The 24466-nt window shown below is 40.0% G+C and overlaps 2 protein-coding genes across 5 annotated transcripts in view; both read left to right on the forward strand.

Annotated features, from left to right (window-relative positions):
• Window positions 1–11259, forward strand: part of pdlim5a (PDZ and LIM domain 5a) — a 50528-nt gene extending 39269 nt beyond the window's left edge. For all 4 annotated transcript variants that reach the window (XM_047329263.1, XM_047329264.1, XM_047329265.1 and 1 more), the window contains 6 exons: window positions 3982–4064; window positions 6362–6563; window positions 6899–7079; window positions 8712–8832; window positions 9133–9248; window positions 9616–11259. In XM_047329263.1, coding sequence (XP_047185219.1) covers window positions 3982–4064; window positions 6362–6563; window positions 6899–7079; window positions 8712–8832; window positions 9133–9248; window positions 9616–9705 — 793 coding nt within the window. In that variant the 3' untranslated portion in view covers window positions 9706–11259. The remainder of the gene's footprint in view (window positions 1–3981; window positions 4065–6361; window positions 6564–6898; window positions 7080–8711; window positions 8833–9132; window positions 9249–9615) is intronic.
• Window positions 11260–12396: 1137 nt separating this feature from the next.
• Window positions 12397–24466, forward strand: part of bmpr1ba (bone morphogenetic protein receptor, type IBa) — a 65538-nt gene continuing 53468 nt past the window's right edge. The window contains exon 1 of the mRNA XM_035640893.2: window positions 12397–12533. The gene's annotated coding sequence lies outside the window, so the exon portion shown is untranslated. The remainder of the gene's footprint in view (window positions 12534–24466) is intronic.

The following is a 24466-nucleotide window of genomic DNA, read 5'->3' on the forward strand; positions in this document are numbered from 1 at the left end:
TGAGCATGGGGTTCATGGCAGTGAATAAGCCATGTTTGTTCAAATCATGCCAGCTCCAAAAGACATGCTCCATATGCTTCTGTTGATACAACTCATACCAACTATGACATTCTGTGGTCACTGTGAAACCACTTGGCAGGATCACACAGAGATCAGTCATTGGCTTGTGGACACAACTGTACATGTTTAAACCTAAAGTGTGTGTGGGCATGTGTGACTGTGTGTGTGTGTGTGTGTGTGTGTGTGATAGAGACAAGGGTTTGAGTGAGTGAGTGGATTGGGGTCTTTGTCAATGCGTCTGTGTGTGTGTGTGTGTGTGTGTGTGTGTGTGTGTGTGTGTGTGTGTCAATGCATATGCATGGATCATGAAGTGTGTGAGAATTGAATTTGATCCCAAAAATATCAGTGCTGAATTATAGACCATCTGTTATGTGTTGGAGAGAGCTGCTGGACAGCTCACAGCTTTGTTAATGGGCCGTTTGTTCAATGTTCAAAACAAAACCAACAATCATGAGATGCATAATAAGTTCTCTTTGGAGCTACAGTGCACATGGTGTTACTTTACATTTGTAAACAGTTAGGGTTTTTCTTCCTCATTATCGCTTCATACCAGCAAACAAGAAGTCTCATTACCAGGCAACACACAGTTCTGAAAATAGACGCGAGATAAGACAAACACAGAAACATGAACAGAGATGCAAAGCAAGGCCACTGACTGATGCAGTACTTAAGTGTAAAATTCAAGGTTGAACTTAATGTTAAAGAGAAAATAACGAAGACAAAAAAGGAGAGAAAGACAGATAAAAACAATATTAATGTACTTCTGTCTCCCTCAGTCCTCTGGTCCCTCTTTAATTATCCTAACAGGGTACATATGTGGCACAGTGCATCCAGATGGTCAGCACTCTCACTGGCTACTTACGAGACAAAACAGTGGGACTCTCCATTAATCAACCAATCACAGTCTTGCAGAATACAATTATGTTTCTGTGTAATTGGCCTGATTGGTGAAGAATATTAACGAGCTGCACTGTAATTGGCTCTAATGAATGAAGGGCTGGGGAGCATCTTATTTCCTGCTCTATTTGTCACCTGTTGTTAGCCAGTTACCACAGCTAAAGTGAAATGAATGGCGCTAGTTTGCTCGCAAAGACAATTTGAATAGATTGGCGCTGCAGTGTTCAGTCTCTGAGAGTTTGATAGTCTACATTCAATTTATATATATACATTTGTATGTGAATTTATATTTAAAAGCATTCATTTAATAGGTACAAATGCCCGCTGGTACTATTGGCCTACTTCTTTTCCTCATCCAGTTTTACCTGGGGATAGAACAAGTTGGTGTGCAGCATATCCACTGGCTTCATTAGTCAGACGCATGGTATAGACTACATTGTGACGAGAAGCTCACGAAAATGAAGACAGATGTTCTCCAGGCTGACAGTCTCTTTCCTTTAGAGCGTACTGAGATTAGGACTGTACCAGCGATAGTCTGATAAGCATGAATCAATGCTAACACAACAGCCCACTGGGTGCATTGATCACAATGCTTGTCATTGCATTATGGTTTGTGTGGCTAGTCTTTAACGGCATGTTGACTGTTCTGAAGTCTAATGATTTTTGAGTCACATGGATCACACTTCTTTTTAATATCAGTTACTAAGTGTTGTAGTTACATGTACATGTGAAGTGTGGCGATGCCATTGTGGCAGCCATTTAACCAACTCTGTCAACTCTACAACTTCCATTTTTCTTCTCACACCAAAGGGTGTCTTGGCATCACTCTGCCACAGGAGAGGGAGACCCTCTCTTCTCTTCCCCCGTCAATACTGTCTATGTCTTAGGGTAACTGTAAAGTCTCCTCTCCTTTCCTTGTGAGTCCTTCGTGTGACCCACGTGCCCCCAACTGCAATTAATTAGCTTCACAACTGAGTTGGAGTCAGTGATTTTAGAGGTAACCCTGGCTGTAAATCCAAGTGGACCCCCTGCTCTGTAGGGATCGTTTCATGTAACGATGTCCATTCATTGCATTCGAAGGAATTGTGGGCAGCCAAAATACAGAGAACCCATAGAAGATTTACATCTCCATCATTCGGACTATATTGCACTCTCAATTCTTCTTTTTCACTTTCTTTTGCAATCACACAAAGCTTACAGGCGCAACTCAGTGTGTCTCTGAATGCAGTTGCCATAACATTTGCCTCCCATGAGTCCGGTGACAGCCAGGCACAAGGAGAAGACAGCAGTGATCCAACTGTTGGCACCAGCTACGGGCCTAGCATGATGGATGTAATGCATCTGGGGAGAGATTATTGGCCCACCCAAGCTCCTCTGCTGGCGTTGATGAACACACACATGCTTGAAATCACACAAAAAAAAGACATGAACACTTGATATTACTCATAGAGAGATTGTTAATTTGCATCACTTTAAAAGGCACTAGAGAGTTTGATTGAAGAGCAGAGACAAATTTTGCGCCCGTCCGCCGCAATTCTTCTGGTCTCAGAAAATGAGTTTCAAGCCTGTCTTGGCTAGTTTATTTTTAAACTGGATAATTGATGGATAGTTGATCATTAAATCAAGACAATTCCACCTTCTTATTGGAGATTTTGACCCAGAGATAGAAAAAAAGACTTCACATAGATCACAATAGGGATTGATTTCCTAGTGTGCATTGTAGTGTATTGCACTATGAAAAACTTCTTTGGCAAGAAGAGAAGTATTTGCATCACGTGGTAGTATGTTGCTCAGAGACACATTTTGTTTTCACCTCAAGAGAATGTTTTGACCCAAGAGAGAATGAATGTGTGACCATGAAAAATAATCTGTTGCCCTCGGAAGATATGTGTTGCCTTAGATTGTGTTGACCTCGTTAAACCTCGGGCAAGTACTCAAAACAATGCCGCAGACATCATATTGTATGTTAACAACTTGGGTTATTTCTGTAGCGAGCTGAGAAAAAACGCTGTGCCTGTGCAGTCATTTTTTCTATTTCGTCATTTGGATAAATGTTCTGGCATCTTTTTATGTGAATACGTCTACGTTTTTCTACGGAGTCTTTATGCTTTGACCCAAATGTGAAGTCTAGTTTTATTTCTTGGGACCACATGGGCATGGCCCGCCAATGTTGCCATCTGACCCATTCTCATTTCGTATCTAAACCCATGTGCATTCAGAGGGGGCATTTAAAAAGTTGAGGAGGGAGGTAGCAAATTGAATCTTCTATATGCAGCAGTTGTTAAAGGAACATACAGATAATTCACTGAACTGAATGTTCATCATTAGGCCTCGCAGTCTGGCATCTGTCTACAATACAGGAATGGGCTCTTCTTTTCACCATGCTATGTTTCTCTCCACTGTCGTCTATTACTCTCTATTGAATCATATAAGTTGATATTCTGGCATCAGTTTTGAATGGGTGTGCTGTGTTATTAGTGCTGTGCAAACAAACCCAGGGCCTATCCATCATCGGGGCTGTGGCCTGGACTCTTGTTCTGCTGTGAATGTGGGCAACGGTTTTGTGCACACAGTACTCACAATGAGGAGGTGCCCCATGAAGCTAAGTACTGTACTGTTTTGGCTGTAGACGCATGCTGTGTTTTGGTTGGTTCCATATTTGTCTCTGCCCTGTCAGCAGGTAGGTGGTCTGGAGCCTGTCTGACTGTATTTTGACGGGAACATGTGAAACAGACTGTGCGTCTTTTGTTTTCTTTTCTTTTTTTCATGCTCGAAAATATACTTTGCAAAGTGATGATATTTGTGTAAATAACAATTTGTTGTTCCAGATGAGCAGGATAAAAATAGTCACAAATAGTGACTATGTAGTAACTATCACTACTAATATAGTACTATATTTTGTTATTCAAGCAGTGCATCATTTGATGTGCCATCGTAATTGTTCCTGGTGTACTGTATATTTTTAATTCAATCACAAAACAGTGATTTCCATGTTATTTATGTTTCCATTATGTCTCTGCACAGTGAGGAGAGTGAGGAGCCTGAACTCAACAGCCATGAATCTGCAATTGTCAAGACCATGATCAAAGGGCCTGCTGTAACTAAGGGTAAACAGTGTGTGTGTGTGTGTGTGTGTGTGTGTGTGTGTGTGTGTGTGTGTGTGTGTGTGTGTGTGTGTGTGTGTGTGTGTGTGTGTGTGTGTGTGTGCGTGTGTGTGTGCGCGTGTGTGTGCACTCCTGTCCACTTGTGATGGAAGTTTATCTTAAAGGGTTTTTCATTCACTTTTTCAGACACTCGCAATGAGCACTCGTTATGATTTTTGACAGGTGTCATTTTACACCCTGTATAAAATATGATTTATGCCCCTTGGACCAAGCCACATTTAGCATGTCTCACATGACTCAGCTGACGCAAATGGCATGTTGGCCGTCGTTAGGAACATAGACTGTATGGCATATTAGTGAATACAGTTTATGTACAAAATACATAGGTTTCAGTGAGAAAGATATAGTTTTTACTCATAGTAAATTAAGTATGCTGCCAAATCCAACAAAAGTATATCTGTATTACTATGTTTGAGTTGTTTTTACTTTAGGCATTTTTTCACTAAAGTAAGTACAATCAGACTAAGGTGCCTGGGCTTATTGTCTTGGCATAAGTCATGGGGAATGATGCATGCCCAACATGTAGATTCCCCCAAATAGAATCCTAAAAATAACCTCCTTAAGGAATTGAGCTAAATTTCCTTTTAAATATGTTTTTGGATTGATGAATATATTCCCCCTAACAGTTAAAAAAGTGTTATTTCTTTTCGCACAAAAGATGTTTGGTTTCCAATCCTGGCATAGTGTGAAACTGATTTACTGCTGCTGGATTGAATGTTGTTGCAGCCAGTTAGCAAGGGGAAAGAGGCTTATTTTCCATGGTTGAGGCGTGACATGTGTTGTGAAATAGGTCATAGCAGACTTTCTTTTTCTTTTCTCTTCTTTTTCCTCTGTGGAAGCCCATTAAGCAGACGAGAAGGCCTGTGGCGCCTTGCTCAGTCACACTTGCAGCAGTTCTACTCTTTAAGAAGGATAATATTTACTGAGGGGACCTATCGATAGTTATGAATAAAATTTTGAAGGCAACCCACAGAGCTGCGGTATAATGTCTGTACTCCATCTACATTCAGTTCTTAGATTCTGAGACTGAGTGTCAGTTCTGTGCATTATTAATTAATACATTCTGTGGGTTCAGTTTTTTTTAAACTTTGAATATAACCAAACCCAGAGCAGAAGTCTGCTCCGTGCCTCCATTTCTCTTGCTGGTGTAACTACCGCCCAACAAATATCGTAAATGCAGTCACTTACCCAGGGACTCAAGATCGTGAAAATATACTGCTACACGTATGGTGCCCCAGCAGCAGCAGTAGGCCACTGACCCATTTTAAATCTTGAGCAGCAGTCGAGGAAACCAGGACTCCAGCAGCTGGCTTGTTGCTAATGTCCACTGTAAAACAATATAGGCACTGTTAAGGTGTGATAGTCTACATTCAGACACACTCAGACACACACTAATGCAGTCATCTGCGTCCTTCACTTACCTGCTTCCCTTATTCCTTCAACAGCTTCAAATACAAAATAAAACCTCGTGAAGTGCATTCTGGCATAATCATTTTCCATGTTCACACTTTTTGCAGGGAATTTTGGTCAGGCAATCGAACAGTTGGGAAGGATTTATTTTATCCTCCCTCAAGGATGGCCAAACACACGTTTCAACTTAAGCTCTTTATTTTTCATGATGAGGTTTTGAATAATTACCCCACCAGCTCCTGAATCAAATGTATGCAGTAAACCCAACCCTGCTCTTTGCCCAAATAGACACATTCAAACATGACATTTAATGGTAAAGCCAAAATCCAAAAGTAGCCTCTCCCTGCACCGTGGACGCACAAAGAAAAACACATTTCCATTCACAGTGTGGCGATCAAAGGCGGAACTATATGTTTAGCCAGGTGTTTAGGTTTTAACTGAGGGAATATCTTGGTGGTCTGTGTGTTGGTGTGTGTGTGTGTGTGTGTGTGTGTGTTTGCTTGGTCATGTGTATGCACGTACATGCACAAGAGGAATGTGTTTAAGGTAGAATGGAATATTCTGTGTTTTGCTGAAGATTGATGTGGTGAATCCGTGGTTGTGACAAAGGTAGTCAGCCAGCTGCGTGCACCGCCATGACACCTGCTGGGTATATAGACAAAGAGGGTAGAGGTCAAATAACTTTCCCACCTGGAAAGAAAATGCATACGTACACGTCTTTTGTGATGCTGCCACTCACTTTTTGGAGTTTCCATCTATTTCTCTTTCCCATTATTATCTCTCAATCTCGTTATTTATATAGACTTTTATTCGTCTCGTAATATATACAGGTCACGGTCCACAGGCCGGTTTCATCCTTCCGTCTTTCGGTATGAAGGGTAACGGCAGTACCAGTGTCCCAAGGGTTCCCATCCCTGTCCGACCTGTACCTCAGCCCCATCCTAAAGATCAAGACACCCTGGTCCAGATGGCAGAGCACATTCCTGCAGGGACTCGTACGCCCATGTGTGGCCACTGCAATATGGTCATCAGGTGAGGAAAAAGTGATCTGTCATATATATAAATATCATTGTTTACATTTTAATCATGGAACTGAACAGACAATTATATAGAATCATTTTTTATAATATCATTTTTTTTTCATATCATGCCCATATACTGCTTGCAGAAGTAATCTCTTATTATATTTTGCATTTATAAGGAGATGCCTTTTAGATAATTTCATGATGAAACAAGTACTTAAAATAGTTAGCCTGTTTCTCATGTTTATGGGTAAATGTTTTTGCTGATGTTGGGAGTTTTTGCAACATTTGGTCAAATCCAAAGTTGATTCTCACTCCTGTATTCTCTGCTTGTCTTTTCTTCAGAGGGCCCTTTTTAGTAGCAATGGGTAAATCATGGCATAAGGAGGAATTTAACTGTGCCCACTGCCGTACCTCCCTGGCAGACATAGGCTTCGTGGAGGAACAGGGATGTGTCTACTGTGAACACTGCTATGAAGACTTCTTCGCTCCAACATGCAGCCGCTGCCAGACCAAGATACTGGGGGTGAGTTGTGTGCAGAGGCGATGGCTCGTTAACATCGCACTTACCAAATTGTCATCCGACTGCTATTGTTTGCTTTCAAACAGTGCAATGATTAAAAGTAAAAGATTATGAAGGTGACAGCTAAAGTTACGTTACAGTGTAGGGAAAGATAACATGGTTAAAAGCCTCAATGATTGGAGACAAGCAGGGATAGTCCTCCACTGTGTCATTCAGCACAAACCTGTCACACATAGCAACTTCAAACCTTATTTGTGTTAGGTCCTTCTGTTTTTTTTCACCTTTTCCCATAATACTTCACTGAAATGTGTTCTCATGAAACAGACTGGCTTGGAACACCCAGATTAGTCTTCACTTTATTTCTACGGACTGACTGTAGGTTTAAGGTTTTGAAGTGAGCATGATTATTTGAAATAACGCCACAAATGTAGATACTTGACCTTCGATATTAAAATGCATGCAAAAGCAGCTCTTGATGGTTGTGATTAAAGCGTCACACTTCTCACTTGGAGTTAAAGTAGAAGTTCACCCAACATTTAAATGTGTCACTCTATGTTACTATGGAATCGGTCCCAATCAAAACCATATTGCCTAACACAATTGATGCCAAACCTTAAATAAATTTTAGAGTGGCCAACATTATGTGGGCAATTTTCCATTCTTCCGTTATTGCTTTTAAAATCATGATTGTAATTGTCCGTATTGTTAGTAAAGAGCTACTGTTAACTATTTCAGAGCAAAATCCCTTTATCTCCTTTATCATCCCCAAAGATGCAATAAACAACACTAGTTAAAAACCTAATGTATGGCTGGGCCAAAGACATATTCGACAATTCGTGGATGTAGCACTGGCCCTCAGTCAGTCCAACCAGAAATACACACAAGGACCAGTGCAGCTAAGCAGTAGGTTTAGGACACTTCTATTGTGACCACCAGTGCAACTCAGGAATGCAGTAAATGCTCAGGTGTGAGGAGAATAAGGCTTAGAGGCCCAGAGGCTGCAGGTGTAGCTCGAACCCAGAGTGTCAGGAAGCTGAGATCACTGCTCTTGTAGTAGGTCTGACATTCATCCCTCACATGTTCTAACCTCTTTAGCCTCAATCCCTTTCAACCCTCTATTTCTCACACATCTTCAACCAGCTTACGACTTCTTATTAACTTGTTTTCTCACTCCCTTGCTCCTAATCCTTCATTTTGCTCCAACCCACCAACTTTCCATTGATCCCCTGTCATGTCTTGTTCTCACAGTTTGGGTGGGAAACCAAGCAGTATGTCTATTTTAAGATGCATCATGCGGCACCACATGGAAAAAAAAAGTCATATCTAAAAGGTCAGATGTATAAAAGGTTATGAATTCCTGACACACAGTGCATTCAAAAAAGCGCATTCAAACAAAAACATGTAAACATTATGATCAAATGGGGATTAAAACCAATAGATTGTTGACCAGCACTTGAAGTCACATGGTGATATCCCTCCAAAAGTTGCTGTATCGTCTCAACTTTCCAGTAAAGTCGATCTGACTTTCCAGCTACTGTGACCAACACACACACACACACACACACACACACACACACACTCCTAACAAAGTGTCTAATGCCTCCAACTGACCTCATTGTTTGCATTTGCTCCCAGGAGGTGATAAATGCCCTCAAACAGACGTGGCATGTGTACTGCTTTCAGTGTGCTTGCTGCCAGCAGCCCATCAGAAACAACATCTTCCATCTGGAGGATGGAGTACCATACTGTGAACAAGGTGAGCGATGATGACTTTGAGCTATAAACTGATTGGCCACACTGACCTCGCCGATTGGCCTGATGGATGCTGAACTTGACCGCTATTTTGGATTGACTTCTGTCAAAATCAAATCTCACAAATTGTTTTGAAGTTGTTTTCATCAGTAAGATAACATGGTGAAATGTTTGAGTGTAATGTAAACTGTAAACCTTTATGATCTCTGTGTAGAGAACTCAAGTTTGAGTAGGTTTTTCCATTATGACTGTAATCCTATGGTCAGTTGACTTCATGTAAATTTTTTTCCTTGTTGCTGAAAAGACTTCTACAGTTTGTTTGGAACTGGATGCCATGGATGTGAGTTCCCCGTCGAGGCCGGAGACAAGTTCCTGGAGGCCCTTGGTTACACCTGGCATGACACCTGCTTTGTTTGTGCTGTAAGTGAGAGTCAGAGACACACATCAGTAAATTCAGTCCATATAGTGCGAGCACGTATTACCTGAAATCACATTTGCTTATAAATATGATAATTATGTGTAATGTTTTGTTTCTCACCATGGTGGATTTTGTATTACAAAAATAGTTATCAGTAAAAGTTTTGTTAATTTTCTTTTAAAAGTTGATTTCTATAGTGAAATGTTTTTTTTTTATATATCCACTTGTATCCAACGTTTTAGCATAATGGGGTGTTATGGGGTCTTATGTAACCTGTGTGTTTATGTGTGTGTGTGTGTGTGTGTGTGTGTGTGTGTGTGTGTGTGTGTGTTTGTGCATGCTTGTGTGTGTGCGTTTGGCTTTTTATAGGTTTGCTGTACCACGCTGGAAGGCCACACATTTTTCTCCAAGAAAGACAAACCTCTTTGCAAGAAACATGCTCATACACTGAAAATATAAATCCTGGACTCCTCTGACATTTTTTTTCTTTGCTTTTTGGCCGTGGGTTATTTAATAGATTAAGAAGATCTCTTACTATAATACTCGTTAGTCTATGCAACAACACTTTTCCAGCAATAATGATACTTTTATCTTATGATCCCTATCAGAGGCAGAATTAAAGCTTGCAGCTAATGATGACTGTTCTCAGTTTTGCCCAATTTTCAATAAAATTAAATTTCATAAAATTAAAAACCTTTGAACAATCTGTTTAACCTGATTTTCTTCTGGATTTTAAGATTATGTGACAATAGTCTTTATTTCTAAATCCAAAGTTTAATCTTGAGTTTCTTTGGGGCATGACAGTGACGAGATCGACACAATTCATTTTCTATCCTGTATAATTACATGTCACTCATTGTCATGAGAGAGTACCAGAAATGTGTGAAATTATATAGCCATACCCACTATATGAATACAATAAGCAAAGTATGGGACATTCAGGACATAAAAGATTTTTTTTTCATTTGCATTAATATTTGTGTCCCTGTAATAAAATTACAGCTATTAAAAGTTCAAGAAAATCTTTTCTTCAATGTTTACCAATTTGTTAATTAAGTCTGGGCGGAATGTGTGAGAAGATGTTTAAAGCTGTTGCCTTTGATTAATGTGTGTAATTATTTTAACCTCCTCTGTATTTTGGGAAAATCAATTCCATGCATTTTATTTTTCCATTTGTCGTGTGAAACTGCTTACACTGTTTAAACATCACCTTTTTCGAAAGAAAAGGTTACATTTTGTCATATGACGTATAATAATATGACAGTAAGGCATTTGTGAAAGCAAGGTGAAGTGAAAGAAAAGTGGTATAACAAAATAAAAGCCCATATTTGTATATCTATGTACTTCTCCTTGCTATGTGGACTGACTGATTTTCACAAATACATAGCAGATGCAAAGATATGTGTTCTATACTGAGTGCCATATAGTTTCATGAGTCATATTCATTTTTTTATTTACCTTATATTATTTCATATATCAGTTTTACTAATTGCGATTTCTGGTTGCTTCAGTCCTCTAGATGAAGTCCTTTCTGGCCTCCAGGAAAACACGTTGTCAAAAATGGATATTATAATCTGTATTTAGTAAACTGTATATTTTATTTTGTTTATAGAGGGATGAAATGTCTTATCACACAATATGTATTTAAGTGTTTGGGTAACTGGGTTTTTGCTTTTCAGGGACTGGTGAAGGGATTCAACAAAGTAGTTTCTTCTGTGTTGGCTCACTTGACTGTCACTTAACAATATCAAAATATCAATTGGGCGATATTTAATTTTCCATATGGATGGACATACTGTTTTTTTGTTTTCTAAACAGCAGAGCATCTCGCAACAGAATTCTGTTAAGTTATTTCAAATAATTATTTCAAAAACGTTCTTTTTTTTACTGTATGGAATAAAAGGTGTTAATACAATGTAAATTGTCAACTAAATGTGGTTAAAAAGAAAGAACAAAAGTGCAGTCTGACCTGTTTGATCTGATCTGAATTGTTTATTAAATTTTACTTTTTAACCCTAATCTGTGTTCTTTGCAGATTTCATTGCATGTCTCTACTCCACTGAGAAAGGTCAAAGGAGATACAGAAACAGAGAGGTGAAGTGGATACTACTGAAAGGAGGAGAGCATGTTAGAATGAGGAAGTGAGTGATGCCATGGTGGTAAGAGAATATATGAAAACCATAAAGTTGTTATGTGGGTCAAGTCCACTGTAGAGGACATACTGTACATCTTTGGAAACATGTTCTCATGTCATCAGTGAGATTACACCACACATCTTACACAGTACAGCATTAGACAAGAGTGAATGTGAATCTAACTTTCTATCACCACCCAAGAAAAAAACAACAAATCAAATACTCACACAGGCCCACCCACCACACATATCAGGAAAAAAGGTAGCCAGGTCATATGAAACTTGCTGGTTGATCCAGGTGTAGAATGCTAGAGCTGTTTTGAGTTTGAGTTGCACCATTATAAACCCCATCGTTGGTTATAATGTACCACCATCTAATTTAAATTTTAGGACAAGTGAAGATTTATTTGACCAAGTAGTTAAAGCTAAAACTCATCATCACTACTATCTGATATCAGATGCCTCACCATCACATTAGAGAGGTCAGTGTGATATTTGTTCAGTAATTATGGAAAAAAAGCCTACTTATTACTGCGTCGGGATTTCAACATTTATTCATTTCACATAGCACTTTGTTGTTAAGTTTAGAGTAAAAAGAAAAGCCAGGGAAAATTGTAAAATGTAAATTACAACGATCATTACAGTGATCGTTGTAATTTACAACGATCGTCAACCTGTGCATGCTCTGCAAAGATACGTAATGTAATAAATGTATCGGTTGTCGAATAAACTATAGTCCTTTCGTTCTAACCAACGGACAAGGCTCCAGTTCCCATTTTGTAATTTCCGGTTACTATACAGTTGATTAATCAATATGTGTGAAGAGAGGGATCATTTATCTGTCACTAAGTAGGCGAGTGGCTTGAGAGACGAGCAGAAATGACACCAGTGGCATTAATCGCCCCTCATACACACAGCTGAGCGACTTCACGCGCCAGAGACGCACGTGAAGGGACGCAGTGCGCGTGCGCGAGTACGGAGCGAGAGAGAGAGGGAGAGAGAGAGAGAGAGAGAGAGAGAGAGAGAGAGAGAGAGAGAGAGAGGACGACTGCTGCGTCCGAACACAGCGACTTCCCCGGCATCAGTACCCGGAGTACCGAGGGTTGGAAACTTCTCTCCACCGGAAAGAAAGACAAGGAGAAAGTCCCCCGCGGTGAGTAAACGTGAGGTGCAGTCGGGCGACACTAACAAGAGCCTTTCCCCTGTAGAAGCGCGTGTCCATTGGGTTGTTTGTCATCACTTGTCACCGGAACGTCCGACAGACTGTTGTGGCTCGTTTAGTCTGCTGCGTGTCGACAATCTGCCGCACGTGCGTCAGGTGAAACTGTACAGCAACGTCACTCTTGAATGAAAGTTTGACAATGAAGAAAAAAAAAAGTTAGAGCCGAAAGAGTTTGAATAGTTTGTTTCTAGGTGTTACTAAGAAGAAAAAAAGAAAAAAGAAAAAAGCTAATTACTAATTGCTGTCTTAGCCCATAGTTTGTCATTAACCCAAAGCACTGAACATTATACTACTACATGTTCAGTGCTATGTAAAAGCAAATCTAATTGAAATTTAATTACACTAAAACTTTCCTTTACATTTGAGAGAGAAAACAAATCTCAAAAGTGACAAAAGTGTTTCTTTGAATATGGCAGTGGCAGTGATGTGGGGGCCAAGGTGTCTCTCTGTTGTCTTTGTGAATGATTACTACGTGTTGGCGTGTGCCTGGGGTACCTGATAACACACTTGCCATTTGTTTGTTTAGTCGTAATGGTAATGATGGTATTGATACAAGCTATTTTCAGAAAGAGGACCTGGACCATACAGCAGCAGAAACTGCAAATGTAAAACTACATGGACGCTTGTCATCACATTGATGAGAAAAATGTGACTTTTATGAATGTTCCTTTATGTCTTCAGAGCTTTTCCATGGAATGCGCCGGATGTGGATTTTGTTGCTAAATGAATTCTGTTTATATTAATCGTCAGTCGCGGGGTCTCCAGGTTGTAAACCCCCTTTGTATTTGTATTCTAGGAGACTGGGTCTACATATTGTAGTAGCAATGACCCATTTTCAAGTTTTGATTCTGGGTGAAGTGAGCCCCTTTATTCAAGGGCTCAAAAACTTCAATTGAACCTCAACACAGCCTCAAGCACTGAATAACCTACAGCCCAGTATTCCCCATACACCCCACTTATATGCACACACAGGCATGCACGCCGTATTCAACTCTCCCTCCGAGTCCAGTAACCAGGTCCAGGTGTTTGTCAGTCTGGGTTATGACAAGAGTATATCTGCATGTGTGTGTATGCGTGCTCTTGAGCAAGCATGTGTGAATGTATATCCAGATGGCATAATTCTGTGGCTCCAGATCTTACCTCACCTCATCTGAGGGGTCTGGGGGCAGTAACACCGGGGGAGCAGCATGCATAAAAACACTCCAGATGTGTGTGTGTGTGTGTATGTGCGCGCGCGCACGTCCTTATCAATGTGTGTGTGTACTGTTTTCCTTGTCTGTCAATCTTCTAAGTGTATGCAATTGTTGAGGCTTCACTGGGAACAGCAATCTTATTAAGGTCAGGAACGCACAAATCTGAGAAACAGCCACATTCTCAATTGGCTGTGTAATTGAGTTTCACATAGCGGCTGGAAACAGACCATCTCCCTCATTTTCCTTTCTTAAGTGAGTATATGTGTGTGGGGAGAGATCAGCTGAGTCACTTAACAGTTTCATACCTCGTGATGTGAGACGAGGTGTCTGACAGTGAATGCTGCAAATTCAGATCACATTGCTGGAGCTTAATCTACACGCCATGAGTAACAATTAGAGATGCACCGATCCACTTCATATCAGTTCTGATTTCCATACCACAATCTGGATATCTGCTGATACTGATAGGGATACCAGAGATCTTTCATTTATTAATAATAATAATAATATTATTCTTATCATTTTTATGGGATGGAAATTGTATTCAAGTCAAAAGTGACTTAAAAGAAGCTTTACCCAAGTAGAAGTAAAATGACTTGTGAAAAAATGTACTTGGATAAAAATGAGGCAGGGAGGTTGAAGGAGATGATAATAATGTATGAGAACATTTTAGATTAAAAAAAACATCTTCAGGCTACCAGGTGTTCACTGGTATTTCAACTTTGCAGCCTCTGCGCACAACTAATTATTGATTACAAGTCATTACAAGTCCATGGACACCATTTCAGGTCTCCATAAACTTAATGTAGCAATATTAAGCGACATAAATCAAATGGCCTGCCTTTTCTTGTAGAATTAACTGCAGAATACGAAAAAGTAGAGACGTATAAAAGTGTTGAGTGGTAATAATCTAATACAATAACCTTACGTCATAAAAACATTCTGCTGGTCTTTGTAACAAAAGCCTCTTGTCCAGCACCATCGTCTTTAAGATGCTATGATAATGATGTGAACTTTTTGAAAACAATGTAATCTGTCATAACCGAATAACCAAGAAAAAATTAAGATGTAGGAGTGATCATAATCTAGCCTCAAGTGACAGGTTCTCCTTAGAAGGGAGAAGTAGAGAAAAACGAACAGTGAGCGCCAACAAGTTGGTATTTGCGCTGAATCTGAACAGGTTTTTATATTTGTCGTAAACAGACGTTGTTGATGTGGTTAACGTTTGGTTGGTGTTTTAGATCAGCAGCTTCTTCTCTGTCGCAGCTGCTGATTTGGCTCTTTTCATGTGTTGGTTTCCACACAGTTAATCATAACTTCGTCATTTGACTTTTGTTTTTACTCTGTTGTTGTTGTTCATGTTATGTGTAAGTTAACACGAGGTCATTGTAAACCACAGCACTTATCAAAACGGCATTCCAAAGCAATTTTTTTGAATTCAAGTAGTGCGTCAGTATCAGCCCTTGTTTTCGACACTGGGTCAGATTGGCCAAAGCAAATTTGCAGATAAACCCAATATCTGTGTGTCTTACTTTGGAAAATGTGAATTATTTATGCCCCTGAATCTGATAACACTGACCACTTCATTTTGGTGATGTGGTGAGTGTAATCAACACAGGTGAACACAAATAGTGACAAACTGAATAACTATAAATTAGACAGCAGGGCAATGTTTGATAATGAGACTATAAATTATTGTTCAGTTGAACCTGAGTGTAGTTTGCCAGAGTTAAACTTCTCTCATGCCCAGTTTGCTCTACTTAGAGATTGAAATAACAACCAAAAAGAGATAAGATCCTTAAGCCTGAGGCCTTCTCCTCAAAGATCAGTCTTTCTTAATTATAGTGTCAATGTGATTTATAGAAATGTTCCTGTGTTTATCTTCACCCTAATTCTGAAACAGATATACTGATAGTTTTAAAAATAATTTCTACATGCCAGGAAATTGTGAAGATTATAAAACAAAACTCAACATTCATCACCATATGATTTGATCTTCAGGCTCTGTCCACCTGAAGAAATTGAGCAACAAAGGAGAAGGAATCGCTCACCTTGATCACGTGTTTTCAGGGCTGAGATTGACTCAAACTGCTCTAATCTTCTACAGCTCTTCAACGAATCAGCACCGCTTTGTAAAAAATTATCCAAACAAAAAAACGGGTAAACATGCAAAATGCAGATATAAACCAGTTTCTAACCCTCAGTTAATACACAAAACATCTTTGCTAAGCCATGGCCAATTACATTCCTGTAAGACTTCCTATTTTCTGCTTAAAGTTACAAAGTACTTCTGTTAACTTCACTTTCTCATGCTTGAATCCCCCTTTGGAGTATTTTAATGTCATTATGGTTGTGGTCGGGTATTGTTCTTAATTTTTTAACGTCAGATGTCACCATCATATGGTCAGCTGTCACCATCATATGGTCAGCTGTCACCGTCACCAGACAGGCTATGCGGCCCTCGCATGTCCGACTGCAGATGTCGTGTTGGAAATGTTCAGATTTATCAAGGGTTTATTCTTTCTTGCATTTTCCCCAGTGTGATACCATTCCTCTCAGTGGTGTGAGCAGGTATATCCTAATATAATTATGGCCACTTCCAATAAATTCTTTACATGGACGTCTTTTCTGCAAACATGCTGCGTTCCACTCCAACAACCTGTCCTCGTATTCTTATGACAACAATTTCAAATTCTATTATTATACTTCCCAAAATTGTCTATAATTTAAAAAAAGTGATTGCTTAAGTAAGATCATAAATGTGTTTGTGTGATCTGCGCACACACACGCCTCAAAATCACTCTTTTTACTGCACATCAGATACAATACTCACAATATATATGTCTGAAGATCAGTTTGATCTGTTTTGCAGTTTTCCTGCAATGGCATCAGTCATCCTTACTCTGTGGTTTTAATGTATTTCAAGTATAAGGTGAACAAGTTTGGGATTTTTTTTTTGAAATTTCAAAGTTTTTGCACAACACAAAGTCTTATTGACTGTGAAAGAATCACAAAATTTACACAATTGGTGTTATCAAATGACTTCACATAAAATGAATAACTAAAAAAGTGAGTATATTGGTACATTTTAATCATCAATGACCATTTTCTCACTGTTCTACAAGTCTAGTGTCTGCTGGCATTACTACTGGACATATGAATATACAGTTAAGTGGCACTGAATGTACCATCTTCCAAGCGCTGCATTTTGATGTCACTATAATGTCACTGTAATTGACTAAGCCTTATTGTCTTGTCCTATATTTGTGATTCGTCTTGTTCTTAACAGTGCCTTTACCATGTTGTTAGTAGTCCTGGCAAAGTAAATTTTGTTATTATTTGGGGTTACCAGTGTGTATTACATTTGACAAAATATACCTGCGACTTGTTGCAGGCAATGAGCTGAAGAGACGAGATTGCATCTGACAGGAAATTTGCCCAATGGGTTAAATGCGGCTGTCGATGAATGATGAGTTAGACACTGATAGAGGCAAGTGAAGTCTGTGCTGAAGGCTCGTGGTAGCTGTCATATGCATATATGAACAGTTTGTTTCGGTCTGTGCACGACAGTAAGATAAAGATGATGAAGTCTGTGTCTCTGTATGGTTGTACTTGTGGGTAAAGTAGGTAACTGTCATGTGCATCTGCATTTTGGTAGGAGATAGTGAGTATGAGTCAGAAGAATGAGTCATGTGTGATATCGTAGTTTGTGTATGCATGTATTTGGTGTATTTATATTTATACCCATGCTTGTCTTTTCAGAACCAAATCATCCCGCCACAAAGTCTCATTATCTGAATCTACAGCTCCATTACACCCCTGCTCCCCCTCAGGGTGGACATTTAAACACACAACCTCCCCTGATCTCATGACGGAGTTATTCTGTCCCTGTGCTCTATAATTCTCACGGGGCGCACAGTTCAGCCACTCCTCTCCCCCGGTGTTCTCCATTTTCTTTCTATTTGAATGATGTGGCATCAGCACCCTTTTTAGAAACAACACTTGAAATGTTCCAGCCATCCGTTTGTTGAAGACAGCTCCAAGACCCCGAAGGAGATCACAGTAATCAGCAAATTACTGTGACTAAAGTGAAGCTGCTGGCCACAGCACTGCACGGAGAACAGCTTAGGTTGATGGTACAAAACATGTTTAAATTATGATTTATTAGACTCACTGTAATAGCTCAAAGACCTGTGTCTACATTGGGCGGATGTAAAAACACACTACCAGCCATCTTCTGATCTCATAATTTGGCTGTTTTCTTTCACTGCCCTCTAATCCACACAGGTCGTACAGCTCAGCCACTCCTCTTCAGTTTCTTTTCCTTCTTTTTTGGCATCTGCACCCCTTTCATATGATCACTGTGCTTGGATGTCCACCTCTGTCATTTTCTTTTGGTCTTTAGTCATTTCTCTATGTACATTTCAATGACTAATAGAAAAAAAACAACTGTGTTTTGTTAATTGGAACAGCCTCCCTGATCACAAACATAAACGGGTTGAGTCCTGGAGATGCTTAAACTCACTCATTGTGTTGAACTACGAGTCGAATCTTTATTTTTTTTGACTACTCTTCTTGTGTTTGACTTGGCTCATTCTTAACCAAAGTAATCACCAGGCCTGTAGTTCAGTGAGTGATGAGTGGGGGACTGAGGGGAGAAAATAAAAAGGTCTGAGGAGAGAAAGATAACATCTGGATCCACTTTGAGACAATTTCATCCCTCTTGCCCCTCAAACTCAAGCCCCCCAATTTTCATGGTGCCTCCTTTGAGGTGCCATTCCATCAGTGACGGGAGAAATATTTGCCTAAGAGCAAGTGTCATTGTTAAGTTTCAGGAAGTCCCTTCACCTTTTGGTCTCTCGGTCTAGACATCCCCTCACTTTGCCTGGATATCCATTTTATTTAGTTTAGATGAAATGTGGAAAACACTTCTTGATAGACATCAGCATCAAGTGTCACTGTTCAGTTCTCCTTTTCCATGTGTGCGGAGAGAGAGAGGCAGACAGACAGAGAGAAATTACTTCAAGTTGTAGCCTCGCCAGTTATTCTTTTTCTAAGAATGTCTGAGAGGTTAAAGGTCAGACTGAGCGACAGAAAACCTTGACTTCCTGTTTCTAAAGTAGCTGTGTAGAGGATTTCTGTTTCACTGGATATTTCAACATGCCAATGTGTCCAAGCAAAATAAGATGGACAAAATCAAGGTGACTTCAATCTGAAGTTCTTTGGCGTCCAGGCATCTATGGCGTGAAGGTGTAAATGAGGGGAACAGAGATGCTGGTGACTCACAGTTGGTCAAACATAAAGTGGCAGATTGCCAGGAAAATAAAGTTAAGTAGGAAAATAAATTGTAAAGACTTCTTTGAAAAGTTATCGAAGGTGCCTTTTTTATGAGAACTTTTTGACTTCAGCCTTTTTCTTTGTCTATCTTCATTCTTTCAAACCAAGGGAGTCTTTACTGACTTGACCTATAGTCCCTCTCGCACATGCATTTAGGCCTAGAATGATGAATGGCTTTTTGTTATTTGTTCAAATGTGTCTTTGGCAAAAGGTTTAATGTGTATTATCAAACTCAGAAGTTGGTACTCGTTTCTTTCTCCTTCTATTCTCCCTCCCAGTCTGTCTGTCTTTCTAGAAGCCGTCCACTGCCCTGCACAGTCCAGTAGTGAATGCGCTGCTGCAGATGTGCTGCTCTGTGTCACATCATTGATACCCTCCTGGCTCAAATTGCGTCCACATTGCCTGTGCAGACACCACCTTCTCATGAGACATAAATTCATGATGGGCTCGTCTATGTGTTTTCCAAAGTCATTATTCTGGTGTAATTAAATCCGATTGATACAAAATTAAATTCCCCCCCTAAGATTCTGAATCTGGTGCATGTGAAATCAAATCTCGAGATGGGGCCTGTTTCTTCACTTACATATCCTGTGGATTTATACACATCCATCTCACGAGGCAGTTGCAGTTTGAAGCATGCCTCTGGGAGTCTTTGTGTCTTGTACTTCGCAACAGTGCAATGCTGATTAAACCCGCATATTGATATGTGCAGGGGGGAATACGTTCATCGACAGCATCTGCACATGAGCTGAACACGGACAAGATATCTATGTAGTCTGCTGTATGGTTTCTTTAATGATGAGTTTAATTGGATACCAGCACCAGGAAGTAGATGGAGGAAGAGGTAAAAGTTACAGTTACAGATCACATTATGCCAGGCACTGTAGCAGGAGGGCTGTTGTTTGTAGATTTAATTATTTGGTATAAAAAAAAGAACGGTGCTGACCAGATGGCCAATACTGAATCAGCTGTGTCAGATCAGGGAGACAGCGAGAGCCAACTTGAGAACGAAATTTATAACGAGATACCGAATGTCCTTAACAGGCCACTGCAGGTTCCTTGCCAAAACAGCATCAGGCATGTGATTATACATCAGGTCGGCCTCACACAGTGATAAGTAACACTGCCAATATGTTGTGACCTTGTGCAAGATGCATCACTCGTCAGGAGGTCAGTAATGCAAAATCTATGTGCACTACTATCTGAACCCTTTACTACTTCTTTTTTTTATTTATCATTTGTTTCATGAGCTTCTTACTGCCCACACACACACACACACACACACACACACACACACACACACACACACACACACACACACACACACACACACACACACACACACACACACACACACACACACACACACACACACACACACACACACACAAACTCATTCCATCCTTAACTTCACGTTCATAACCAAACAGGTGTGCGCACACACACAACACACAAACCTACACCACATGCTCACTAGTTTTATATTCAATGTGAAATGCTGGGAGCGGTGTTTTTACTAGATGAAACCCCTGAACCATGTCAACTCAGCTTCCTGTAGGTGGGAAGAAAAAAAAGATCCACCCAGCACCCACCCTGTGTTCCTACCTAGCAGTAAGCCATATTCAGCAACTGATTCTTGCTTTTACAAGTTATTTTGTGACTTTTCCACTCGGAATATGGCAGCACAAGACATGGTAGAACGACAATGGTGTTGTTGTTAAGAGCCCAATCCTGGATTAAAATATGTAAAGCAGGTGCCAGGTGGTTCAGTCTTTTGTCAGATGAGTCACCACTAAAACCTTCACATTTTCATGAGAAGCTGGGTAGGTGAAACTGACGTGTAAGGCAGGTCAGCATGCTGTAAGTTTTGGAATTGCTTAAGATAAACTACAACAAAATGTGCAATCTAATGTATTACATCTTGCTCAAATTGTTTTTTGCAAATTAGATTGTAAAATTCAAAGTTTGATGCACTAATGGAAGAAAATGAGGGCAACACACAGTAACAGAGCTTAATTTCATTCAAAATTAATTTGTGATTAATTATTTTGTTTAACACTGGACTGTTGTTTTGATAGATGCTAGTGTTGCGTTGCACTTTGTATTTCATTTTTACTTTACAAAAAACTCCTATGATTCCCTGTTAGATTGCGTTGTTTAGATAAAAGAAATGTCCTATGGAAACTATTGTAGTCACCTGGTAGCTTGTTTTTTTTTAATTCACCGTGTTGAATTATCTATTATGCCATATTTCAGATTCCATTAAGCCAAATCAAAACATCAGAATTTGTTTAATGTTTGGACACATCGTAAATCATACCACAGTTTCTTTTTGAAAGCTTACTGACTATCGAGGCCGAATCATTCTTTTGTTTGTTCACTAAACCTTGCTCCTACAGATCTCCTGTTCAAACGTCACCAGCTGCAGCCGGCACAGTGCACTGGGATTGATACTAATGATAGCATTGCAATGTGTTTCCTTCTGCGTGTCTGCTTGTGTGTGCAAATTCTTCAGAGGCATCTGTTGAAGGTTTCAGGCACATGTTGTGGGATTAAAGAATTACTCACAACAAACAGCCTCATGCACACACACACAAACCACACTGCATGCACTCAAGTCACGTCGTAAACACCCACAGTTACAGCCCCAGACAACTGCACACATCCATACATGTTCATCTCACTTTTGAATCTTGTGCCTCAGCTAAATTCTTCTGTTCATCTCTTCTCGCCTCTGTTGAATCTTTGGGACAGGTAAAGAAAATGTATCTCAGCAACAGTGAAAGTTTTACCAATGTTAGGCTTGCAAAAGTAAAACAATCTAGTATGTAAGATATATGAAAACATATAGTAAAGATAATAGTAATATTATCTAATATTAATAGGCCGGGGGAGGCCAACTTGTCAGAGACTCCCTTTCTCTAAAAGGAAACACTGAGTGTTCCAGTATTGCCCCTGGGTTCAGGTTCTAGCTAATCAACGGTGCACACAGCCGTGACTGTTCTGTTCCAGGGGACTGGAGATGGAGGGAGGGGGTAGACAGGATGAGGGTCCTGCCTGAAATGGGGGCATAAGGGGAGGAAGGAGGGAGTGAGTACATGTGGTGGTGTGATTGAGGTGTGTGTTTGCCTCAACTACTGTCTTTTTGCCTGTGCAAAATCTTCACGGCCCTATGTTTGTGTGTGTGCATGTGTGTGATTCAATGTGTAGATTAACAAATTGTGTCAGTGGTACCAGGTCACTTAGAAATGGAGAGTCAAATGAGTGGTGTTTTTGAGGCTGTGCTATAATCACTATCAGATGTCTGGGGGTGGAGGAGTGGGAAAGAGGTGAAGAGACCTATTGCGTGTGCGTGCGTCCGTGTGCGTCTGTGCGTGTGTGTGCGTGTGTGTGTGTGTGTGTGTGTGTGTGTGTGTGTGTGTGTGTGTCAATGTATTACCGATGTTGTGGGGACCTAAATCCACGGTCCGATTAAGGGGACTTGTCATGTTTATGGGGACAAAAAGCAAGTCCCCAGGTTAAGGTAGGTTAGGCAAGAACTAGTTGTCGTTAAGGTTGTACTATGTCTCTTATATTCTTAGTGTATGTAAGTCAGTGTGTTCGTGTGTGTGTGGACGTGCGTTTGTGTGTGTGTTTAAACCGAAGAAAAAATAGAAAGAAGACAGACCGTAATCAAACAATTACGTCAACCTGATGTACAATGAAAGGAACATGTGAGATTTTCAAGCCAAGCTGTTTAATGGCTATTTGTTCCGTTGCATCTTTCTCCGTTTTCTTTGGTGCAAACCCCCTGAATGCTGTGCATAACTTCACTGCTGATTGGCATCTCCTGCCTGAATCTAGAAACTTGTGGGTGGCATGTTTAGTTTTGCTGTATATAAAGGTGTGTTGCAGCAATTGAGTGTGCAGTCTCTACTACTATTCAGCCAGGCCACATCCTAATCATTGTCAGATGGTGGACACAGTTCTTGTGTCTGGAGCCATTTACGGGGCCTGCGGCTGCCTGTGGTGGAGTAGGGTGGGTTGGGACGTGGGAGGTGGTGGGGGGTCGGAGGGGTGAATCCGCCCAACGAGGCTGTCCTTTGTTGTCTGAGAGCGTGTGAGATGGAAAGAAGGGAGCAAACTTTAGAAAATTAGTTGTCAGGCAACAGATTTTACGTGACAAACCAATTTGTTATTGAGGCGTCTAAGAATGTTTACATGTTTGTGCTGGATTATTCTTCCAATTTGAAATGGCCCATATTGTGATTGTTACTGGCCAAACATTGTTAATCACCTTTTTATACCAACACTTGAGCTGGATCCGATGTGGCTTGTATTTTGGTTAAACTTGTTTGTCTTGTCGAACAACCAGCAATGATGACTCACTGCTGAAACAAAACATTTTTTTCATTATTAAATGAAAAAACTATAACAATGTTTGTTTTTTGAAATTCTGTTTTAATATTTCATTCATGAAGTGGTTCATGTGCTGAATTTCCTACTGCTTACAAACCTTGATAGGAGTCTAAATATGACCCATTGACTTACCTGTTTCCAAGACTGACGACTCATCGTCATGAGGTGTGGTGCAAACAAGTTAAAATTCAGAAATATGGTCTAAACATATTTGTAAAAGGATGCAATGTTGGTTTCCTTGATCACCAACTCCTGCCCTTACTTGGCTCATGAAGTAGGAATATTTTGCTTTGCCAGCGATGTTATTGCTCTTAAATTGTAAATGTTTTGTTGCCAGGAACTTGACTAGGCTACATATGTTGTTTGACGTCTTGCCATTTCATTTCACGTTTTGTTTTAGAAATTAAGCTCATTAAATTGTAAAGAACAATCCTTTTGACTAAACATCGTATTCTGTCAGACTGGTACAGACAAATTTGAGGTCATCTGATGGTGAACTTTAAATCAACAGAAGTAGGTGAAGGATGTCAAATAAAATATAAAGGGAATATTCAACATGCAGCTGGTAAAACAATGAAAGCTTAAAAATACTGAGACAAATAGTTTGCGAAAAAAATTGAATGGGAAACCTGTAAAAGGCCAACTTTCCACATCTCCCTTGTACATTCTGAAAAACACCAATCCCTGTATTATTTTAGTAATGTTCTCCCTGTTCTTCTTCACATCTTGATAGGCAGGGATGCTACTGTGCCATGCAGATCTCAATAGCTGATTTCAAACCTTTTCCTGACCCTTTGAAAACATATGTAATTAAGTAATGAAAACTTGTTTGAGCTGTGCCATAGCCAGGCCATCTGCTGCAGGAAATTAAGGATAATCTGGAGGCTGTGGGCGCTCTTTGTTGCCACAAGGCGTTCTCAAGGTGAAGTGGCTCTC

Source organism: Scophthalmus maximus, chromosome 19 (genome assembly GCF_022379125.1).
Source record: "Scophthalmus maximus strain ysfricsl-2021 chromosome 19, ASM2237912v1, whole genome shotgun sequence".
NCBI lineage: Eukaryota > Metazoa > Chordata > Actinopteri > Pleuronectiformes > Scophthalmidae > Scophthalmus > Scophthalmus maximus.